We start from the raw sequence: 24,744 nt of genomic DNA, 5'->3' as shown, positions 1-24,744 counted from the left end.
GGACAAAATGCATGTCTGGCGTAAATATAAAATTTCAATCCTGGTATCTATGATGAGTTCATCAGTAATGGGTATTTTTGTGTAAAACCTAAGAAATCTTTTCTACATGCACACATCAGTGTCTTTGTAACTGTTTTACAAATAAATAATTCTACCTTTAAAAATTAAAAGTTCCACATACAAATATGCTGCTCACTTTGTATGAATTACCAAGTATTTTGATGAAACAACAGTTGAAGAGTAATAGAACCAGAGAGTGAAGAACTGAAATTCTATAAAGTCCTCAAAACCGGACAAAATGTAAAAAAAAATCAGATGAGATAATGCCTCAACGGTACGGTAAACCCTGTTATTCATACTAAAGATACTCAGCCCTCTGATAGAAAAAGCCTTACATATCTTGTACAACAAGCTATTTCATATTTTTATTTCTTCTAAAATCATTTTGCATGTGCAATTTATGCACACAGTACATATTAAAACAGTCTGTGCAAATGGTGTAAAATACATAGATAACTTATGATATATATCACCCCTAGTGTTTCCCCATTCCCATTGCACAATCAAATTTAGCCTGGGACCCTGAACAAAAAACAACATTGCTTATATAAGATTGATATGTCCTATATTGTAATAAGAACAAAGACATTTAATAACAAACATTAACATTTCGCATCTGTCACAAATACAAAATTTCAATCCTGCTATCTATGGTCAGTTTAATAATTTCCATTTAATGGCTATATTACCAGTACATGTATATCTATTAAAATATTGGAAGGGATAATACAAATGTAAAAAATTTAATTAATTCTAGTGTTGAATGTAGCGGGAATACTATTAAAAATTAAAGAAAGAAAATATAAACCTTAGATTAACCTAGACCCATAATGCCAGGACGAATGCAAACTCAAAAAATTGGCACAGTAGAATATTGTTAAATCTTATATAATATGAGTAGCCTCCCTTTAATAACTTGGCACAACCAAGTAAAAAATAGTAAGTAAATTAAGATAAATTAAAACTTTGGCATTGCATGTGTACAATAATTAATAAAATGTCCTTGTTTTTGCTTTGTTAAAAGTCATAAATGTTTTTAAAAATAAATTTGGTGTAAAAGAACAAAAACTGAATCCAAGAAATTCTTAAAATTATTTAAGGAAGAAAAAGGCAATCATCAATGTTCAAATATACTGGCTTTTTCCATTAAAAAATTAAAGTGTTCTATGAAAAGTACAAGAGTACCCTCAAATGTATTATTCTCATTTAGGTATATTAAAATGTCCTTGAAATAAGCTTTAGATTGTTGGATTAAAAGGTCATTTTCCAACCTAGATTCTATATCAATCATGTGTTTTTAAGGCCAGGATTCCAAGCTTATATATTAATAAAAAAAAAAACTTATGATAAAATTGCTGACGTCTGTAATGAGATGAGAATATGCTATATTTCAATGAAATAATACTTCTTGCATATATAACCTTATGAACACCATTCTTGTATCATGTCTTTAAGAAATTGAACCATTTGCCAAAATGATATTATTTCTTCGAACTTTCCAAATATTTTTTTTCTTGAAATTTTTTGTTGTTGCCTAATAAACAGAATAAAATTCTTTCTGTTAAATTGTCTCATCCTGATAAAACTTTTTTGGAACAGAAACAAACATGTGTGCTGTAAAATCGTTAAATTCTACATGATTCTTTTATATTCTTAATTTGTTAATTCTTATTTTATTTCGATATGGTTATCTACCATTGAATATTATTATGCTCTTTACTTAACATAAATGGCTATAACTTATCACTATTATACAGTGGAATATAACTTAAAATGCGTTCACACCATACACAATTAACTCTGCTGAACATGTGTCCTCCCCGTTGTCATTGGCAACCTTACAAGTGTAGTCACCCTCATCTGACTCACATATGTCACGAATAATGAGAGAATGGAGACCATTATGACTTGCTATAAATGAATGTCTACTATCTTCTTTTATTACACTTTGGTCATGCAGCCATTCCACATGAGGTGTCGGATGACCTTCAACTGCAATGTCAAATCGTACAACGTCCCCTTTCACTGCTTCACAGTCCACCATATCTTTAATGATTTCTGCTGGTGCAGATGTATCCCCTGAAGACATTGTTTTGATGTGTTTATTATTGTTTTCACAGTTTACACAATTGTCATCTTCACAATCTTCATCCTCATCTTTTGATTGGTTAAAAACCTCTTCATCTGTTTCTGTAGTATCAGAACTTTCCAAATTCTCTCCTTTGAAATCTGTTTCTCCACGTGATGTAGACCTTGATACTGGCAGGACAGACAAGTCACTCTGTGAAGCAATATCGGAATCACTAGTTATAGAAGAGTGGTCAATTGATTTACTATCACCACGCTGTTTTTGCCAGACTGACATGCGTCCTATTGCCCGAATAGCAGTTCCCATTTTCTACACATAAAAATAGAAAGCCATACAAATAGCGTGAAGACTAAGACAAACACAGGGTGAATGCAAATACTAAATCAAAGTCATCATATACATTGTATTTTCAAATCATTTAAATGCAAAAACATGTTATTAATGTTGATTCTTTCAAAGTATAAACTATGGGATATTTATTAAAGCTTTTGAATAATATTGTAGAAATAAAACTATTTTTTAGACATTTCTTCACATCTCTTATCTTCCTACATGGTAGACTTAAATGATTTAAAATGGCTTTGTGCAAAATATGACCCACATCCAATTTCAATAAAATTTGTGTTCTATGATGACAATGATTTTCTAGCACCTTTAGCTCTGGAATGTGTAAATACAAACAATGTCTTATTAAACACAATTAATTTTGTACAAGGCACAGAAACAGGTAGAATTATGTGATGTTTACCAAGCATTGTTTTCCTTGTCCTGACAAAGTACAAAATTAAATTGTATACCTGTATGTTCTTCATGATGTAAGTTTGAAAGTATTCAATGTAAATGCACAGATTAGGAAAAATAATTTGGTGCACTATATGCACATAAAAAATAATGTTTAATATGTCTGGTTCATAAACAAACTTAATCAAATGCCAAATTCCATAACCAACTATTTAAGAAACAAATCAAAAAGTGGCCTGTCAGAATTTTGTGAAAATTCAAAGATCTCCAAAATTGAGAAAAGTTAAGCTTATTTAGATCTCTAATGTCATACTTTTGTAACATTCTTTTTTTATATTAACATTCCAGCCTTACACATACTATGCTCCAGTTCATGAATATCACCTGTAACTGTTTGAAAATGTGTCAGACCAAATAAAGTAGATTTCAGTAGATGTTCATCCCTATACGAAATATTGTCTACCAGTCCCTTTTTCCCTTTTTTTCATGTATTTACTCATCTTTATCCTTTTTAAGAAATCAAATTCATAAATTTGTGTGGATATCAAATTGATATTTGCTTGTAATAATGTAAAAATAATAAACAAGACACAAGACGATTTATGATTTTTAACAGAAAACAAGATGGAATTTAAATCCCATGAAATCTTCATATATCAATATTAGCAGATAAGGATGGATATCTACTGACTAAGTATATTTGGTCTGTCCTTATATTTTTCTTGGTTAATAGAATCAGCCCTTTTTCAAAGAAAACACATGCTAATATGTTTTTGTTGGTTTTTTTTGCATCTGCAAAAGAGTTAAAAGCTGAGGCTGAAATTTAATTTTAGCGATATGAGTGTTTATATGTGAAACCATGCAAGATAAGTGTAACTAAGCCTAAACAATCCATGATACTCTCCAAGGGCTTTGTCATTTAAACATACACTGCACCTAGGGATAAGACTCATATCTATAGATATGTACCTAAACTTTAAAAAACAAAAATATTTTGAGAAAGATCTAATTTTTGTATGGAAGAGTGATTTTGATAAAGTTTAAATTTCTTGTATGGAAGAGTGATTTTGAGAAATATCAAATTTCTTGTGTAGACATGATAGAAGAGAGTTCTATTTCTAGGCACCATGTATGTTTCAATTTAATTAGCCCTAAACATGCAACATTCAGAAAAGAAAAAAATATTAAACATAAAAATATGCATAAATAACAAAATATGTGAATAAAGAAGAAATGAGTGAATGAAAATTATTATATGTCAAAAAATAAAAATACTAGACTCATTTTGTAATGAGAAAAGTTTAGCAAAATTAAATAGAACATTCAAAACTTATATGAATAAATAAAAAAAAAACTTATATAAGAAAGAAATAAAATAATAAACTAAAAATATAAAAGTGAGTTGAAAAGATTATAATTTTTGTTTAACCTTAATCATACATATAATAATGTATACAAACCTGCCACTTGCGTCGAGCCATAAATTGTTTCAAATTGCGTAGACTCTGTCGTAACTTTTTAGAGCTGTTTCTCTCTGAATGTGCCAACCATTTATGCTCTATACATTCTGATATTGTTATCCTCTTTCTGTATTAGTTTATAAAACATGTTTAAATTAGTTAAGTATTCTACATTTTGATCATTCCTGAGGCCAAGAGTATATCCATTTATTTACAAGTTCCTGTATTTTGCTGGCAAAAAACATCTACATACCTATCTTTAGTTCCTTAAATTTAAATTCCCATTTTGTCAAATAGTACATTTCACACAAAGTGATGAAACACTTCATGTTTAAAATTGTGTTACTTCTCATGCATTAAGCTCTTACATTTCCAATAAATATATAAAATTTGTAACCCCCATGTGGTATATGTTTTACCCAGTTAGAAAAAAACCCACCATATATACATATATATCATATCAAATGTTTAAATAATGAAATAAATTAATAATTTAATAGATGATAGTAAATAGTATGAAGAGGCAACAAAGACTACTAATCAGATAATTCATTCTGTTTAAATTATTGACCTTCATTTTCCAAATTACTTTTTTTCTTCTAAATAATAAGTTATTTCCATGACTACATGTCACTATTCCGAGTAAAATATATAACATTATATTTCAACTTACTTCATATTTTTAAGCAAACATTTTTCAATAAAGTGACGAGCTTCTTCTGATATTTCCTCGAAGGCTTCATCATCAAAATCAAAATCTCCTTGTGTAACATTGGAAAGTGTCTCACCGTCAGAATCACCCATGAAGGGAGATAATCCAGACAATCTAAAATACAAAATCAATAAAATAAATAACTTGCAAAAAATGATGCATATACATGTTCATTAAAAGAGCAATCCTATAAAAGTAATTGAAACCCAAATGGAAAGTTACTCAACATGTGGCAAAACTGACAAATTTATCAAAAGATCGAAAATGAAGCAAACAAAGATTGTATGTTGGGGTTTGTGTTGCCAAGTCTTTATGTTTCTATGTTGTGTACTATTGTTTTTCTGTTTGTCTTTTTCTTTTGTAGCCATGGCATTGTCAGGTAATTTTTTATCTGTAATTTTGAATGCCCCTCTGGTATCTTTCGCCCTGTTTTTATGTGGGATTCCAGATGCAGCATCTAAATTTAGTATAAATAAGACAATATTTAAGAACATCTTTTTTTTATGAGCTTTAAACTAAAGCTTGCATCTTTCAATTAAATTTATCAGCACAAAGTGAAGATGTGGCAATAAAATTCATGCCAATAAACTACCTCATTTCCAGCCCAGTAGTCAGCACTTCTGTCTTGACATGAATTATCATTGATATAGTCATAGTTATAAATTAACTGTTTACAAAATTCCTGAGTTTGAAGATGACAAATTATGTGAATATATAAGAAATTTTACAATGACTTTCTACTGTGCTAGTGTGAAGGTATATATCATAAGAAAGAAAGTTCTGCAGAATTTATGGTCATCTTTATCAATTTCAAAGTAGTGTAACCTGTCTAATCCGACACCTGAGTATTCCAACATCCTGCTTTAACCTACATATTTCCATGGTCCCAAAATATGCCTATACTTGCAGATAAACCCTGAGTATTCCAACTCCCTGCTTAACCTGACATTTTTTTCTGATCCCCCAGTGTGTCAGATTAGGCAAGTTACACTGTATCAATAAACACAGAACTACTTACAGGACATAACAGATGACTCCAAGACTCCATATATCTGTTTGTAATCCAATCTGTTCATAGTTCACAACTTCTGGGGCTATAAATTCTGGAGTTCCAAACATTACCTTTAGACTTTCACCTGGTGTAAAGCGACGTGCTAATCCAAAGTCTATAATTTTTATCAAATTGCTGTCTTTACGAACACATAAAATATTTTCTGGTTTGAGATCAAGGTGCATTATGGACTTCTCATGCATGTACCGGACACCTTCACAGATCTGACGCATGAAATGAACACAGTCTCTTTCTGTCAACTCTAAATCTTCATCCGCAACACGATCAAATAGTTCACCTCCACCAACACTGAAAAATTAGTGGTTATACATGTATTAATCTAAATTTAAAACAAATGGATCGAACACAAGCTTTCCAATTTACTAAACTAACTTATTCTTCAAAGGAGAGATATAAATAGTAAATATTAGTCAGACTTTCAAAACATACCATTTTTTCCAACAGACTTATTAATATGGTAAAGAAATCTTGGACTCAATAATTTACCAGCTAATCCTACATTACGTTCATTGATATACATGATACAGACACTGGCATAGTAATCTGAGTAACTATGAATTGTCATACATATATGATCAGTCTTGTATTTCAACAATACTATTATGCTGGGAGGGACTAAATTTAACTTGTACAATTATTGTTTATTTAACAACTATAGACATGTGTTACAATCCAGAAATATAAAGGCATTTACAATTTTATCATTCAAAAACTTGACTAAGCAAAAACCTTATGCTCCAGGGAGATAAAAGTTCAGGTATCTAGAAACCAAAAATTGTTACGATACTTTCTTCAGAGCCCCATATACAGAAAAATTCTTAGTGGGGAACTTGTGCAAGGGGTTCCTAGCCATACAGGTGTGTGGCAAATGACCAGAAATGTTCCTTTTTTAACAAAGAAAAAACAAGAATGTGTCCATAGTACACGGATGCCCCACTCGCCCTGACATTTTCTATGTTCAGTGGACCGTGAAATTGGGGTAATAATTATAATTTGGAATTATAATTAGAAAGATCATATCATAGGAAACATGTGTACTAAGTTTCAAGTTGATGTAACTTTAACTTCATCAAAAACTACCTTGACCAAAAACTTTAACCTGAACTTCGCATTATCATTTTCTATGTTCAGTGGACCATGAAATTGGGGTCAAAACTATAATTTGGCATTAAATTAGAAAGATCATATCATGGGGAACATGTGTACTAAGTTTCAAGTTGATTGGACTTCAACTTCTTCAAAAACTACCTTGACCAAAAACTTTAACCTGAAGCGAACGGACGGCTGCACGGACGAACGAACGAACGCACGGACGAACGGAGGCACAGACCAGAAAACATAATGCCCCTCTACTATCGTAGGTGGGGCATAAAAATCATTTGAAGGAAAGCATTTTTATCCAAAAAGTTACTTTGAACTATTGACCCCAAATCTAATCAATTCCCCCCCTTTCCTATGTCTGTCATTCCAATCAAGCAAAGGAAACTCAATATCTATACTTAACCTGAATATCATTTCTTCAGACACAGACAGAAAGAAAGATGTACTGCTGGGCAATGACTATATGCTTCAATTTTTTTTCAAAGACCATAAAAATGTGTGAGTCAGACAAGGACTGTGTGTAGCATTCTGCTTCAGATCAATATAACTAAGCAGAAATTATGACTCCATGTTTCTGTATGGGAAACCACAAATATCAGTGTAGCATGTCAAATAAAACACCCTTGTCAGGAGCTCTATGTAGACAAGATTGTTACAGAGGGAACATTGCAAGTCGATTTCTAAGGCTGACAAAAAGTTTTAAAATTGGCTCTAAAATACAGCCATTATTAATAAAGTTTTTCTTGTAAGGTAGTTCCTCCTTAAAGAGAATCGAAATTTTTACCTAAATCAGCTACTGATATTTCTAAACTTACTATTCCATAACAAGGACCATGGACTTTGGTGTTTCATAAGCATCCCGTAACATCAGAAGTTTGGGGTGTGTCAGCTCATTCATGATACTGATTTCATTTTTAACATTAAATTTTTCATCCTTCTTTCTACATTTGATGACCTTTGCTGCCCACGTTTCCTTTTCTGTCTTATGTAGGCACTTGTACACATTTCCAAACTTTCCTCTGAAAAAAAAAAAGATTTTCAAAACACACATAAAATATATATTGTGTTAAGTTACCATTAACATTCAAATTTATATAATAAATATATATATTTGTTAAAATTATTCCAACATATCTTATGATCAAGGTGAGATAACATCGATAAAAGGCATATAATTGCTTACATCCACTTCATTTGAACTTTGGTGGATAGTTGTCTCATTGGCAATCATACCACATCTAATATTACATTTATAATATTATTTATAAAATTTCAATTTTGAAGTATTATTTTACTTTTAGACAATGCTGGATTTCATGGTGCTTTTACTTTTTGTAGTATATATGTAAAACTAAATTGTTTCTTCTACTTGTAATTTGTTGCAACTGTCATGCAAGTGAGAGGGTTAGCTAGCTATAAAACCAGCTTTAAGGTAGCACAATACAAAGATTTTATAACTCCAACTCCCAAGTTTTAAAATGCTGTAACTTTCTTAATAATGCTTGAAAATTTATAATAGTTGTAGTTTTGGATAGCTAACAGATTACTCTTTCAAATTAATGCAATGTTAGTATTATGCAACAATTCTGTAACCAATTATAATGTTAACTGTGTCTAAAATATTTTTCACCAAATTTCCACTTTCAAATGAAATTAGCTTCTGCATAGGTATCCCTAGAGGGTTGAATTTAGTATATGTTGTTCCTTTGGCCATTATCTACAAAAGGGTGTCTCAGATTTCAGATAGAGTGTATAGAACAAATTTTACACCTAATTAAACATAATCTTCTTTAATGTGGTCAGGATGTTTACACTAATTAGAGATTTATGAGAGAATAGAATACCATAGAGACAATCTGAGACACCCTTTTGAAGCCCATGATATGTTGATTAAGATTTCGTTAAAATTTTCTGTATAGTTAAAGAGATGATAGAGCTAAATTCATTCAAGTGAACTTACCCAGATTTTGCCACTAATTAAATAATAATTGATTACATAATGATTGCATAATAAAAATATTGCATTCATTTAAAAGATTAATCTTTTATCTATCTATATATACCTCTTTTATTATTTTCTATGCATTCATAAGAAAGTTACAGCATTTCAAAGGTTAGTGATTGGAAGTAAAAAAATCTTTGTATTGTGCTACCTTAATCCACCATTTTCTACATAAGAAATGCCTATACCAAGTCAGGAATATGACAGTTGTCATCCATTAGTTTGATGAGTTTGAGCTTTTGATTTTGCCATTTGATTAGGGACTTTCTGTTTTGAATTTTCCTCAGAGTTCAATATTTTTGTGATTTTACTTTTTACCAATATACCACCTTAAATATTACTATACTTACTTGCCCACTTCTGCAATTTTGTCATAATGATCCTCAAATATCTTCTCTGTAGCAGGCACTACTGTCCTCGGAGTAAAGGGGAGCTCTTCCTCTGTAAACATCAAAAATCCAATTGATTATAAATCAAGATATAGAAATACTATCATATATTTCGTGAAGAAAGTCATAAATCAAGTTCTTTACCCTTGTTGGAGAACCACTTTGAAATTTTTGTTCACAAAACTGTTCACATATATATATCAAATTCATGCCATCAAAAATGCATACATCACACAGTAAGTGAAAGTCATTTTTCAGAACACTTTCAGTCCGATAAAAACTAAATTTAACCTAAAACCTGTTAAAACTTTAAGTGAATATAAGATCATAAGATTTAAATCTTTGATGTGTAAAGATACTGTGAGTTAAAAGTTGTTACTGATAGATTATGAATACTTTAGTCGGTAAGATCTGCAATGTATCCTCAGTATGTCAGACTTACATTTAAATATTATAAATGGTTATGAATATAACATGTGGGTAAGATCACCAAAGTATCCTCAGTATGTCAGACTTACATTTAAATATTATAAATGGTTATGAATATAACATGTGGGTAAGATCAGCAATGTATCCTCAGTATGTCAAACTTACATTTAAATATTATAAATGGTTATGTATATATTATGTATCATACTGAAATGATAAATGACACAAGATATGATTTCTCGTCTGATAACATTATAAAAATTAAGTTTCTGTTACCAACTATGTCACGAAATCCTTACATTAATCAATCTTGATACATTTTTCTCTCTTCTTAAGTAAGAGTTCTGAATTTTGACACCATCAGGATTTCTTAATCATTTGACAAAATTGACCTTAACATCTGAATTTATCTACATGTACTTGAAACTATAGTTATTGATGTTAGGTAAAAAGCACCAAGAAAGAAAAAAACATTACTTATAAATTAAGCTTGTCATTTGAATAAAGGTAATATGAAAAGTAATGTCAATATCTTTATTATATAACTTGTGTGCATGAGTATAAATACAAGGGGCCCCAATACTTGATGATGGTTCCTATAGAAACAATTACTCACTCCTTACTTCTCCTGTTGCCATAGCATACTTTGATAAATCCAGTTGAGAAAGAGAAATTGTCAAATCTAATAGATATAGGAAGATGTGGTGTGAGTGCCAATGAGACAACTCTCCATACAAATAACAATTTAAAAAGTAAACCATTATAGGTTAAAGTACGGCCTTCAACACGGAGCCTTGGCTCACACCGAACAACAAGCTATGTTTGGATTAGAAATGTTTGGATTAGAACATTCTTAATTGCATATTATAAGTCTGGGGATTTCCCAGAACTTGAAAAACTTCCCAGAACTTGAAAACTTTAAAGTTATTTGTCTACCTCTACAGGTCACTGTAATTAGTTTTGTTTATATCTCTGTTTCATTTTTTTACTTTACCAACAGTTTATAGTTAAAATTTGTACACTTTCTCCAAAGTTAGTTTTGTTTATATCTTTGTATACTTTTCCAACAGTTAGTTATCTCTATGCCTCTCTTTACTTTCCCCAACAGTTAGTTTTCTCTATGCCTCTCTATACTTAACCCACAGTTAGTTTTCTCTATGCCTCTCTTTACTTAACCCAAAGTTAGTCTGGTTTAACAACATGCACAGAAGAAAGAATTATGTTAAGATATCAAATGGAGTTTCGCAAGTTTTACTAAAAAATGAGGACTGAGTCTAAGATCTATCATACGTATGCTGAATTGTACATGACTTATGATCAATCTTGATCGTAAGTTTTTTTTGAAAATGGACTCCTGGACTGTGTAATAATCATAACAGGCAGTTAATTTACAAATTTTCTTCTGAAAACTATTTGATGATATGGAATTTAATTTTCTTAAAATCCTACACTACATGCATTATAATTTAAAGGTAGTTAAAATTTCAAGACAAATATTATGCATGTTAGGACATTATTTGTTAGTTCTCTCAGATTATACAATCCTTTGTTAATAGAATCACAACAGTTTAACCCAATGCCACTAGCTTCCACAAAAGGACAATAGATTAATAGGTTATATAATTCAAATGTAGTTAAATCAGATAAAAACACCAAATTAGATATAGATTAATTCCGTATTTAATTCTGTTAATTACACAATATCATCCACCAGCGATTTGTTAGGCTGGGTATCAACAATCAGCAGTGCTTGTACATCCAGTCTTAAATTCTTACAAAACATCAAAACTTTAACCCATTAATACTCGTAGTATAGTATTTTATTTACAACACTTTGTAAAACATAATAGTCGAGTTGTCATGGTTTTTATTTGCTTAATACCTTGTACCCCAAATGATTTGATATTTTTAATTTTGAACAACAGCAGCGTTAAATTACAAGAATTTCTTTTGTCTTAAAGCTGTTAGTCTTTTTAATTATTAATTTTTAATTCACCTCTTAAAAGTGACATATAAATGACAAAATTATTTAGGAGTGTTTTCTTCTAGTTTTTGCAAAGTTTTAATATATACATGTATACTACGTTTATATGCAATAAGTAAAAATAAGACATCCAAAACTTTTTTTAAAAATCATGCATATAAAATTGTGATTTGGTAAAAGGAAAAGAACATGCATTAAAATGAATTCTATCAAAATAGATTATGGATTGATGATTGAGACTTGATGAATGAATTTATTGATAAAAGGAATAAATATAATTCAATTTTTAATACTTTTTTAATATCTAAGGTTAAATTATTCAAATATCCCACTTTCAATATGCCTAAACTTGATTTAAATCAACAAAACTTCATTAAAAAATATCTATTTTTTAGCCTACATACTAAATAACAATGAAACAAATATCAAAAAATTACATTGCCTTCACTATGATAAGAGTACGACCCAACCCCATGGAATTCTACAATAAAATATGATACCTTCTTCTTCATCATTATCGAAGCTGGAGTTCAATTTTGATAGAAACATGCTCGCCTCCAACATATTTTCTTACAAATATAATCCTTAAATTTTGAATTAAATCTGTCATGTAGTATGGTGCACAGTCCCAGTAAATGTTTTGGTAGTTTAACACTCGATTAATAAAACAGATAAAAATCAATGCATGACAAAAACCTAAATAGTTTTTATAACAGGTGTAAAAATCCAATATAATATTATATACCTATGGCTTTATTGTACTATTGATAGTTTATTCAACCATAATTACTTATATTCACCTTTTGACCAGACACCATGAAATTTTCATTGAAATAGTACTACTAGTATGTTATTTACAGGATTAAAGTAGTTTATAACAGCTTTCAATAGAACTTATATAAAACAGAAAACGTTGAGATGACAGATGCCATTTAACAAGAAACTAATTATTTATTTGTTTGTTTCTGCTGTTGTCAACTCAATAATGTAATTCAAGGAAGTAAGAACAAAATTAGACAAAATGAATTACCATGATTTAATAATTCTTACTCCCAACTGATTTCTTGGAATTTTAACACAGTTTAAACTAATTAATTAAAATTTTATAATTATTTCATTTCAAAACACTCAATTTAAATACTAAAAAAAGTAAAATATGTCTTAGGTGCATGCATGTTTAGTTTTGAAAACTATTATGTTGTAAGATTTAAAAACAATAAAGAATATGCGTATCATGTTGAAGACAGAAACTTTTATAATAAAGCTGACAAAGTAAACAGGTTGACCAGCTGAAATAATATTAAAGGGAACATGATATTTTTTTAATCATCATGACCTACTTTTATATTTATATATTTATTTTTTATCCTTTTTTTTTAAAATTATTTCTTGACATGATCATAAGTTCATTATTATATGAATACAGCAAATATCTGAAAACATGAGCAACTGGAAACTAGCAACACATACAATGATGGTGATTTGTAGCTAGCGCCTATATGTTTGCGTAAAGCACTGCTGACTATTGGTGCTGTAAAGCATTTCTATGACAAAGACATACTACCTTGCATTGCCCGAGGTAAAAATGGAGAAATAGGTGAATCGTTATCTATATAAGTACCGGTGGTACCAAAAACATCTGAAAATCAGAGAGGTGGCATTCAAATATTAAAATCAAATACATTATACAAAAATTCAATTTTTGGTGGTATTCTGTCTAAAAGTTTTATCATATATCTGTGTAATATATAAGAGAGAGTCCATTTTTACTAAATATTTCTTTTTCATTAATGTATGAAAATTATGACATCATAGAATCCAGAAATGCAAAGATAGATCTAGGCAAAAGAGGTGGTGTTAGAAGAGCAATTACTTTACACTAAAAAAATAACCTTTTCATAATCCTTTATAGAATAGGCTTTGAATTACCATCCTGGTTATATACCATTATGGTTTTGTCTGTATCAATTTTTGATATAACAGTTATATCTTTAACAACATCTTTTAAATGATTGAAAAGGAAATACAAATGTAATGTCAGCCAAGTAGTTGAGAAGAAAAATAAAGAACTGAAGAAGGCCAATGGCAGAAACGTCTCAAAAAATTGGTTTATTGATACAATTATATAAAGTATGTTCCCTATTGGAATTTTGAATACAAGGATATTTGATGTGGTCATAATAATTTTTTGACAAAATTTCAAAGCTATTTGTAAGACTTCTTTAGAAAAAAATCATTCAGAAATTACTATTAAGGATGGCCATATTGAACTTTAAACAGAAAATAGTAAATTACTTAATATTCAGCAGATGAAGCCTAATTTTCTGTAAGAGCATTAAAATGGTGACCTAGTGCAAATATGAAATAACAGATCTGTATATAGACATATTGATATTTGACTTTCATGTCTAATTATTATCTGAAGATGATGAATTCTCTACTCAAGAAATTAAGGGGCCAGAAGGGGTGATATTTTTTAACATAAAATAGCAATTAAATAAAAATTCGTCAAATATTTAGGTAAACACAGTAATATGTCAAGTCTGTGTACCTAACCATAAACTTTCAAAAATCATTTATGATGCCAAAGATAATGTCAGAAACTTCGCAGACAAGACAAAAAAACTATGAATTTTTATTTTCTTTTTAATAAGAAATATTTATTCGACAGAGCTTTTCATTTGTATTAGAACTGGTTAATGACATCATAAAATCATGCATAACTGAAAAAAAAAGTTTAGTAAATCAACTGTTTTAAATTTCTCTCTTATAAATTTTTCATGTTTTTTTTTAGTTATTCAAATTAAAGTTTTTACGTTAGAACTTAGTAAAAAAGAAATAATGTCTTGACAGTATATTCATCTGCATGCTTTGCAATGTAATGCTTCAAGCATAATTATTTCTATAAAAAATGGACTATTCAAAGAAGCTTCTATAAATAAATAAAACACAAGCAAAACATGCACTCAAAATAATCTCATTTATAAAACCAAAACTGTGCATGAGTGCTAACCATCACACATGCACACACTATCTTATAGCAGTGTTAAAAAGCATTACTCTGCCTCATTCATAAAATCATATACATATACAATAGGTAATACTGATGCCATAATATTTCACAATGCAATAGGTAATATAAGAGTGTAGATTTGAAAAAGCAAACTGTACATAAGGGGATATTTGCTAAATATATTTCTGGTTTCCAATAGTATATTGCATTGTGAAAACATATTCATCATTTTACCACTTGTGTCATTGGACAAAAGTAATAAATATTTACCATCAGAATCGACAGAGAGACGATGTGATGGATGGTTGTCTTTGGTTACTATGACATCAGATACAGGACTGGGCTCACTAAATCCAATCTTATTTTTGGCACTGACTCGGAAAAAAAATGGATTGTGACCGGCAAGGTTTGTGGCACAATATGAGGTACTCTGTAAATAAAAAAACTGCTGTGCAATAAAAGGTAATTGGAAAATTAAGTGTTGTTTGCAGGTCATTTTTAGCCACAAAATGTTCTACTTATCTGGGTCATCATGACAGTTTTAAAATCGCAAAATTTACTTAAATATTTGACGTTTAAGGGGGCTCGCGGGTCTAAATCAAATTTTTTATTTAATATAAGATTTCGCCATTTTTTTCTATAAATGAACTTTATCTTATACCTAATACAAAAATAAAATAAAAAATGGGGGTCACCGATCATTTACGCTCACAATCTGACTTCGAAAGAAGCATACATTTTTGTAAAGGTACTTTTTTTCTGTTGAACTAATAGGAGAAAAAGAGGTAATATCGAAATAAAAAACGAATTTAATTACAGAAATCGCTTAAATTTTACAATTATTTAGTTAATGTATAGCTTATTTGAAAACAATAATAAAAAATATAGGTCACCGATGAGTAAAAAAAGATATTTCAATCTTAATGACAAAAAATAGCATTTTTGCACCAAAGGGAGATAATTTGGAGCTTTTTTCATGATATAAACATTTTCAATGTCACCTGGGGCCAATACGAATTGATTTTTTGGAATAATTTTTGTACCACATGATAAAGTAACAACTACTAAAGGCAATAAATAAAATTTGTAATGAAAAATAAAAGTTTATTTTTTTTCTGAAAATCTTATCCCCGCGAGCCTCCTTATATGAACCAACACCTGAAAAGGTGATGGTGTGGAAGGGTAAAATCATATGAATACCTCAGAAAGAGTAAAATGATCTTGTTCTATCAGGAGTAACTGTTGTGTAGTTCATGACAAATATATATAAATTCTGTGATAAGCAATAGTCAGGTCGAACATTCTACAATAAATCTAAATATCATAAAAATGGTTTTTAAACAAGAAACTACTAATTTCCCTTAAGTAAGCCTTTAAAAATAACTTACAGAACAATTTTCCGACAAAGTTTGCCATTCTTCCTCTTCAGCGTTACACATCTCTACTCTATAAGTTTTGACTAGACTTCCCCCGTCACTGTCTGGCTCAGACCAGGAAAGGATCACAGTAAATAAAGTTGTTTCTGTAGCATATGGTTTACTAGGAGAGCTTGGCACATCTGTAATAGAAACAAAGAAAATACAATGATACATCATTGAAACTTTATGAATAAGACCAACAATGAAAGTTTTCCTTTGTTTTTTAGTTTTGTCAAGTGCAGAAAGAAATGTTGTGGAAAGAATCAACATCATTTCTTGTGCTTTATAAAGGAAATTAATATTATAATTCTATAAGACAATCGAAAATATACAACAGAAATAAATTACTATGGCTTGTCATGATATATCCAAAACAAATGATTTTTAATCCCATCAATAAAATTAACAGGTTGAATATCTTCTTATCAAGTCTTATATATATAACTCTTGAAATTTTTTGTTGATACCTGAAAAAGTGTTTTAAATTTAAATATTTGATGACTCATATGCATTTAACACCCAGATATTCTCATAAAATACTGATAGAATACGTGGTTAAATCAATGTCTACAGGAGAAATAATTGTCAGGTGAATTTATCATCATGTTTTAGTCCCACGTAAGATTAAGAAAAATACAACATTTAATAACAATGCAGCAAAAACAATGAATAACACCAACTACTGAACAAAAATTTTAAGCAGGGCAATTTAGAAAAAATGTACACGTAATAATTTAGTAACTTAAAAAAAAAAAACAATTAAAAAAAGTCAGTTTGTAGAAGCTATGCATTAACCATATGTGTAGCTCCATAAGAGGAATCCATGCCTTAAAGGAATGAAGATTTTACCTTGCTATAATTCAGAAACCAAAGTATCTTTAGATGAACTTCTGCAAAATTTAAAATTGTTAAAATTATTATCAGACGTATCTAGGACTGTGACTGTAGTATTAATAGAGTCTGATCCAACATCGTTGTCCACCGTCTCATTATATTTTCCACTGTTGCCCCCGTCCACCTGCTCTATAATTAACCTACCTAGGACTGTGATTGTTGTATCGATAGAGTCTGATCCAACATTGTTGTCCACCGTCACATTATATTTTCCACTGTCGCCCCCGTCCATCTGCTCTATAATTAACCTACCTAGGACTGTGACTGTAGTATCAATAGAGTCTGATCCAACATCCTTGTCCACCATCACATTATATTTTCCACTGCCGCCCCCGTCCACCTGCTATATAATAAACCTACCTAGGACTGTGACTGTAGTATCAATAGAGTCTGATCCAAAATCGTTGTCCACTGTCACATTATATTTTCCACTGTCGCCCCCGTCCACCTGCTCTATAATTAACCTACTAAAATGTTCTGTTGTATTTATGGAGTACAATTTATCTGAAAAACAAACATATTTAGAAAATTTAGAGTCTGATCCAACATTGTAATACTAATATATTATATGCATAAATTATTCCCAAGTTTTATATACTTTTTCTTATAAAAATATTCTGTTCACACTTTCTTAAACAAATGACATACCATGTTGCTATTGATAATGCACATTTCAACATTAGCCATGCAATGCATTTAAGGAGATTTAAACTTATTGATTCAGATTGTATATTAAGCAAATAATTAACTGTGCACATTAAAAAACTCACACAAAAAACTTACACAATTTAATAATATTTGTATGTACCTATGTTATATTTATATAATCATTATGTTTTCATGAATTAAGCGAAAAGTAATTTACAATCCCAATTTACAGAGTAATCTCCCTTACACATATGTATGAGGACTTTTTCTCTAAATTTCAAATTTTGAAGCGGGTCTTAACTTAAAACTCTCACAAAAATATTATTGCAAATCAGTTAAAAGTGCTGTGTAGGAATACTAAATGAATTGCAAAAGTTATTTTAGCTAGATTTTAATGTAAGCAACTCCACTTATTAGCATTACTTTTTCCAGTAATAAAAAAAAGATGAACAAAAATCATTATTGCATTTATAATGTTTCAACATCTTAAAAATTCACAATTGGGTCAGTGTATTTGGAACTGTTTAGAATGATCTTTAAATACAAATGTAGAGAGAGAGAGAAGTAGAATTCTTATTTAGGCCTAAAAAAAAATAATCTGTTTTTCCGGTAACATCATTTTGTAAAATAGGGTCGGTAGGTCGGAATTAGTTTCAAATACCGGAAGTCGGCCATTTGCAATGTTTTTGAAGCACCTGGTGTGCAAATTTCTTGGATTTTAACCTATTTGGAATACCTTTTGACATTAATAAAATGTTTTACTGGCTTTCTGTGCCAGAAGAAGCAAGTTAGATAAATTATTATGTCAATTAACTGAGTCCTGTGTCAAAAACAGGGAAAGTTGATACCATTTTTTAAAATTTATTTTTGAAGATCCAATAAAAAAATTAGGGTTGGGGCTATAAAACAGGGTCGGTCGTGGTTACTGTAAAACTCAGATTTTTTTTTCTCCACCAGTACTTTGAAAAATTTGCGTCATGGATTTGGTTTTCTGTTTAGAAACTATTTCATTTCAAGTCCAATGTAATTAATCAACTCTACATGTTACCTTCCCTTGTAGGTACATCATATTTATTTTAATAATTTGAATTTTCTAAACAAAAACAACCAATTTATGTTTAAACAAATATGTATTTATTGACTGGTGTTAAACATTTAAACAATGTCAAAAGTGTGTGTATTTTAAACAAAATGAAAACCTACTTGAAATAATTTCGAAACTGTCTCTAAACCATCGGACAACAGGTTTTGGTTCGGCTGTAAAAGAAACCTGAAGTTGTAATTTTTGTCCCCGTTCAGTTACAACATTCCTTGGACTTATTTCATGGATACGAGGGGCCTGTTTCTGAACAGATTCAAAGTCATCTTCAAATTCATCATAGTTACTCTCGTCTAAACTTGTAGAAACAGATGGCATGCTGGGAGTTTTATGTTCATATTGCTGTGACACAGTGATTGGTTGCTGTTCAAATGACGGAGTATATGGTGGTGTTTCTGTGGATGAATAGGAAATTTTCCGTACAGGGTTGTGACTGGAAAATGTAGATGTTTGATTGGATGAGAGATCAGAAGGTCCTTCTTCATCAGTTACTTCATTGGATGGGTTGCTGCTGCATTCTATAAAAATAATATAAAAAATTTAATGTCCCATGTACTCTAAATAATCAATGAAGCTAACATATTGCAATGAAAAGTTGTTAAAAAATGCTTTAAACGCAATTTTCTAAGTTGTTGAAAAAAAGATTGCCATCCATCTTACTGGATTGGGACAGACACTTTCAATAAATAGGCCGAGTATAAATGTTTCTTAAATAATTTTCAATAAGTATGATCAGAATAAAAAAGTTTGAGAAGAAAAATACCTAGAATATTAAAGATTTTACTTTATTGAGGCTACACTGAACTGTTTTCAATGAATAATCACAACAAAAAGATGATAGTTCTTGTTGCTGATATAATTTGTGTTTAGACTTTAATTTTGTGCTTAACATATTGCAAAGATGCTTGTCTATAGTTATAGTTGGACTGAATGCTGACTTCTAGATGTATTTTAGTTTTTTTAAGGTCATTGTTTTCTGTCTTGATGGTGCATTACCCACAACTCTTTTTATTCATTTTACAATAGAAGACCAAGAATCTCAAGGTATATTTCTGAATTCTAATAAAAAATTGACAATTCAACAATACGTAAAACCAAAAGACTAATTGATTGATCGTGTTGCTTGCTAATGTTCAATTGCAAATATTTCATGCATACACTGGACAAATAATTACATTAGATGTATGTTTCATTATAATACGTTGTTCTGATTGGCTACCTGCACATCATGTGTTATTCCTTAAGTAATTGTATCACTCAATAAAACTTATCATTCATGATAACACAAGGTCCCACAATAAAGTGCACAGGTGAATTAAATAAAAAAATATAAAATTCGTGTTTTCATGATACTATAGCTAAAAAATGTAATTATAAGTATTGAATGCTTCTTTTTCTAACTTCATAGGGTTGTAAAAGCGTTGACTGTGCATACATTTTTAGAATGAAACGCTTGTACATCCCAATAAAGTTACAAAAAGAAGCATTCAATTCTTAAATAAAAACAGCAATATAAGCATATAAGATGTCAAAGCAAGATATAGATACATTTGCTTGATTTTATTTTAATTATTCAATGTTGGACATAGATTTTAACTTGTAAAATATAATCCATTGAAAACTTTGCGAAAAAGACATCTTTCTGAGTCCACACTTACCTTCTACATAGAGATGACAAGAACATCTTGCAGTACCAAGACTATTTGTAGCAGAACAGACATATTCCCCATCATCTTCAGGATAAGCCCCGGCTATAACTAAAGTTGATGTGTTATCTTCGTAAGTCATACGGAAAAACTTAGAAGGCTACAAATATAAGGTCAAGTGAATTAACCCACATGTCAGACCTTATTTATATAATGATACTTACATTGATATATGATGGACATTAAAACAAGTAAACACCTATAATTCCATATCTCATGAACAAACAAATGTAAATTAAATTGAGGAATAATCATAGTCTATATTTAAATATCACATTAATGCCCTATTTCAATTTCCTTATCCATACATCATGTAACAAACATCTATACATCAAATTATGGTGTTTAAATTAATTATGCTAAATACCAAAAATATTTTTCATACATACTTCCCATACTAATATTTTCCCAGACAAAATTATCACAATTTCCTCAATTTTGTAAAGTTACGGTTTCTCAATTGAATTGTTTACTTTATAAACTATCAAAATTTAAAAGTTTAAAATGCATATTTAGTCAACAGTGTTGAATAACCATAAAATCATTGAACAGAAAAGTTGATTAACTGCAAAACTTAAAGTTGTAAACTTTAAATTATTGAGTAAATATTGGTAGAAATCAGGCATTTAATTGCATGACTGATAATTTGCCATTCAATCTACATGAAGGAAATAAAACTATTCAAAAACCCTAATGTCATTGGATATCCTGCCTTATTCCTGCTCAACCATACAATACGATCTCTAAATTACAGAAAGACCCCCTCCTAAATTACCGAAAGCAATCATTTTGCATTATCCATAATATTATGGTAAAAGTTAAATAAACCAAGCAGATTAATCCCTTCACTGGTGTATCAAATACATAGATAGAATACCAATCAGTTTTCAAACATGTCAAAAATACATGTAGATGAATGAAGTCTACAAAAATACTACATATAAAAGTCCAGGGTATGTTAATCTTAATAAAATAGAGAATGGAAATAGTGAATTTTTCAAAGAGACAACAACCGGACCAAAGAGCATAAACACCCCTTGGCCACCACTGGGTCTACAACACACCAAGTGAATCCAGCATCCATAGCGTAAATAAGCCAAGACTTAGGAAAGCCAAAGGCTCCTGCCTTGGGACAGATGCAAAAATGTTGGGGGTTAGATATGTTTTGTGAGATTTCATCCCTACATCTAGCCAATGTAGAATAAAATTACACCCAGCAGTTAAAATTCATATAAAAGTAACACTAACAGGACACATTTTTCTATAAATGGACTAAATCCTATATTTCTATTTCTTGATTCCTGGTCTAATAACCTGTAAGCACAGTGTCATATTGTCCATAATCTTTGTCTGATTTTATGACAAACTTTGACAGGACAATCATAAGACAATCATAACTAAAAGATAAATGATTATAGGTACTGACTATGTAGGACACATACTGTTGAGGACAGATGTCTTTGGGTTTTTTATGTGATTTATTTCATTTTATTGTCAGGTGCAATTTTTCATTACTAGAATATACCCACGAAATCAATGGAAATTGGTATCTTTCTAATAAAATACATCATGATTCCACAGTAAATTGAAATCAAAAGTGTTTAGCCTAACCAAATCTTAATAATAACCCACAAATAGAATGGTCTTTCTCCTTTTACTTCATTGACCATAAAAATGTATGTCAGCTCTAAGGGAAACAACTCTCTTATGTCTGGGTCAAATACAGAATTGGCAGCAAGATTATTAGTTATGCAAAAAATATCGATCCACATGAACAGTTGCAGTCAATAATTTTTGAATACATCAAAATTCGTTTCATTTTTTCTCTTCAATCTTATTCTCATGCATTTCATAATGTTATAAGAGATTTAAGCATTGTCCTGAATGATAAATTAAAATGCAAAAGACATAAAAAAACAAAAAAACAAAAATTTCATTTTCACTGATAGACTAGTACCATTAATTTCCCCAGCTACAATAACAAATTATACTCATTAAATTGATTAATTAAACCTAACATCCCACAAGTGGTAGATTTGTTGACTTCAGTCTTATAATTTGACTAGGAAAGCCTATTGTCAGTGTTTTTCTCTAAGCATTTTTGTCACCTATATCTGGTATAAGGGGCATATTCAGTATGAAGAAGGGTGGGGGTTACCTATCATCCAATAGCAATATATTTTAGTTAACAGGGAAAAAAAAGACAAATCTAATATACCAGTATAGGCTACTAAAGAATTCAAAGTGGGTCAACGAAGATGAAAGAACTAGAGTAAGAAGTACATGTTAAGGACCCAGTCATCAGAATAATGTATTTTTGAGCAGAACTAGATATTTTACAACAAGCCACCTACAGCCTAAGAATGTATGCAGTTTATAAGTGGAGAGATTATATATGGAACTCTCTCAACATGCAGCTATGGTCATAGAATAGAGGCTACATATTTTAAAAGATGTCTACATTTTACATTCATTACAGTCAAACAGAAACCTCTATATTTTCAACTCAATAATACAAAAATAAAGCCAAAAGATACATATTTAAGACCATTTGTATTCCTTTAACCTAGATATTGTATGGAAATACAGTGTAGTACACTATTCTTTAAAAAAAATTAACTGTAACAGACTAGCATACATCAAAAAATTAAAAATATAAGTACCTCCTCTGAAATCATTATTTTTTAAACAGTTTATAGATCTTCAAGTGATACTTCAAAGAATTTAGAAATAAGTATCAAATATTGAATTGATCCAATCTGATAATAGACAAATAGTATAGACAACTTCAACTTTTCCAAGACAGAAATGTCAAGTACACCTGTACTTTAATGCAGAGGACTATAGTACACATGTACATACACATTGAGGACTAGTACTTTGATGCATTTATATGTTAAAAATATTGAAAATATGAGGTTATCTTATCCAAGGATTTGTATAGTCATACTATACAAATCCTTGTCTTCTCTACACAGAAAAATAAAATTCAAAAGAAACAACACCTTTTACCAAACAAATTGAAAATCAAAGTTTACTACAAATCTTTATCACTGATGAAAAATTCAAACATATCCTATCTACAAAAACAATCAAAATGTCATAACGTTAGATTTTTCTTGTTCTCTTTAAAAAATATTTTTGTTAGATCACTCCATTAGACACTAGCAAAGATCTACTATATCAGTTTATAAGCAGTTTGTTAGCTTTCCGACAACACTCACCTGTATACGTTTTGATGTCTGTAAAAAGTGAGATTTTTAACCAAACAATGGGAGATAACTCTTGTCAACTTCATTTTCTTGTAATAGTCAAGGATATTCAGAACTTTTCCTTATAACCCAAAGGTTTCAGCACATCAACGATTCTTTCCATATCTAAATGTATTTTTTTTTATTTTGTTCACAACAAAAACCCTTTCCTTGCATAATTTAGTAGAAAAAAGTATGTTCCCAACTCAGTAACTCTGACAACACTTTCTTGGATGAAACTGTTTTATTTCATCAATGTATAGAAGTTTTCTTATCTGTGAATTTTGAAGTGATTTCCTGTTTTGATATGATATCTTTTTATAGTTGGATAATACTTTATCTTTAAATGTAGTCCAAAATGGTTATAAGATCCATGACAACGATGCAAAATAATTCTTCAAAGCTTTCGTAATTCACAATCTTTTAAAGTATTACATGAGATTTCCTCTTGCTATTGTATTGATTAGTAGAACCATCATCACTACCTTTTTTGGTTGTACTAAAGTACCCATACAATACAACACTTCCTGAACAGGTTTGGAAAAAAATCATGTTTCATTATCTTTAAAAATTATCCAGGCCATTATTTTGAAACTTTTACCCACATTTTTTTAAAATTACGTAAAACCTTGGTGTTGATGACAGCTGATATTTAATAGTTACTGTTTAAAGAATA

General features: G+C 30.0%; 1 protein-coding gene across 8 annotated transcripts in view; it reads right to left on the bottom strand.

Moving 5' to 3' along the window:
- Positions 1-413: 413 nt before the first annotated feature.
- Positions 414-24,744, bottom strand: part of LOC139503693 (myosin light chain kinase, smooth muscle-like) — an 80,790-nt gene continuing 56,459 nt past the window's right edge. For 4 of the 8 annotated variants that reach the window (XM_071293530.1, XM_071293533.1, XM_071293532.1 and 1 more), the window contains 13 exons: positions 24,042-24,059; positions 20,770-20,917; positions 19,216-19,629; positions 17,725-17,868; positions 16,441-16,610; positions 15,323-15,482; positions 13,604-13,678; positions 9,588-9,678; positions 8,051-8,254; positions 6,081-6,422; positions 5,024-5,176; positions 4,351-4,477; positions 414-2,458 (listed from right to left, as the gene is read on the bottom strand). In XM_071293530.1, the coding sequence (XP_071149631.1) occupies positions 1,829-2,458; positions 4,351-4,477; positions 5,024-5,176; positions 6,081-6,422; positions 8,051-8,254; positions 9,588-9,678; positions 13,604-13,678; positions 15,323-15,482; positions 16,441-16,610; positions 17,725-17,868; positions 19,216-19,629; positions 20,770-20,917; positions 24,042-24,059 (2,676 nt within the window). In that variant the 3' untranslated portion in view covers positions 414-1,828. The remainder of the gene's footprint in view (positions 2,459-4,350; positions 4,478-5,023; positions 5,177-6,080; positions 6,423-8,050; positions 8,255-9,587; positions 9,679-13,603; positions 13,679-15,322; positions 15,483-16,440; positions 16,611-17,724; positions 17,869-19,215; positions 19,630-20,769; positions 20,918-24,041; positions 24,060-24,744) is intronic. The other 4 variants (XM_071293531.1, XM_071293536.1, XM_071293538.1 and 1 more) reach the window with 2 other exon arrangements.

Source organism: Mytilus edulis, chromosome 14 (genome assembly GCF_963676685.1).
Source record: "Mytilus edulis chromosome 14, xbMytEdul2.2, whole genome shotgun sequence".
Taxonomy (NCBI): Eukaryota; Metazoa; Mollusca; class Bivalvia; order Mytilida; family Mytilidae; genus Mytilus; species Mytilus edulis.
The sequence above is the reverse complement of the archived record's forward strand: the minus strand, read 5'-3'. Positions and strand labels throughout refer to the sequence as shown.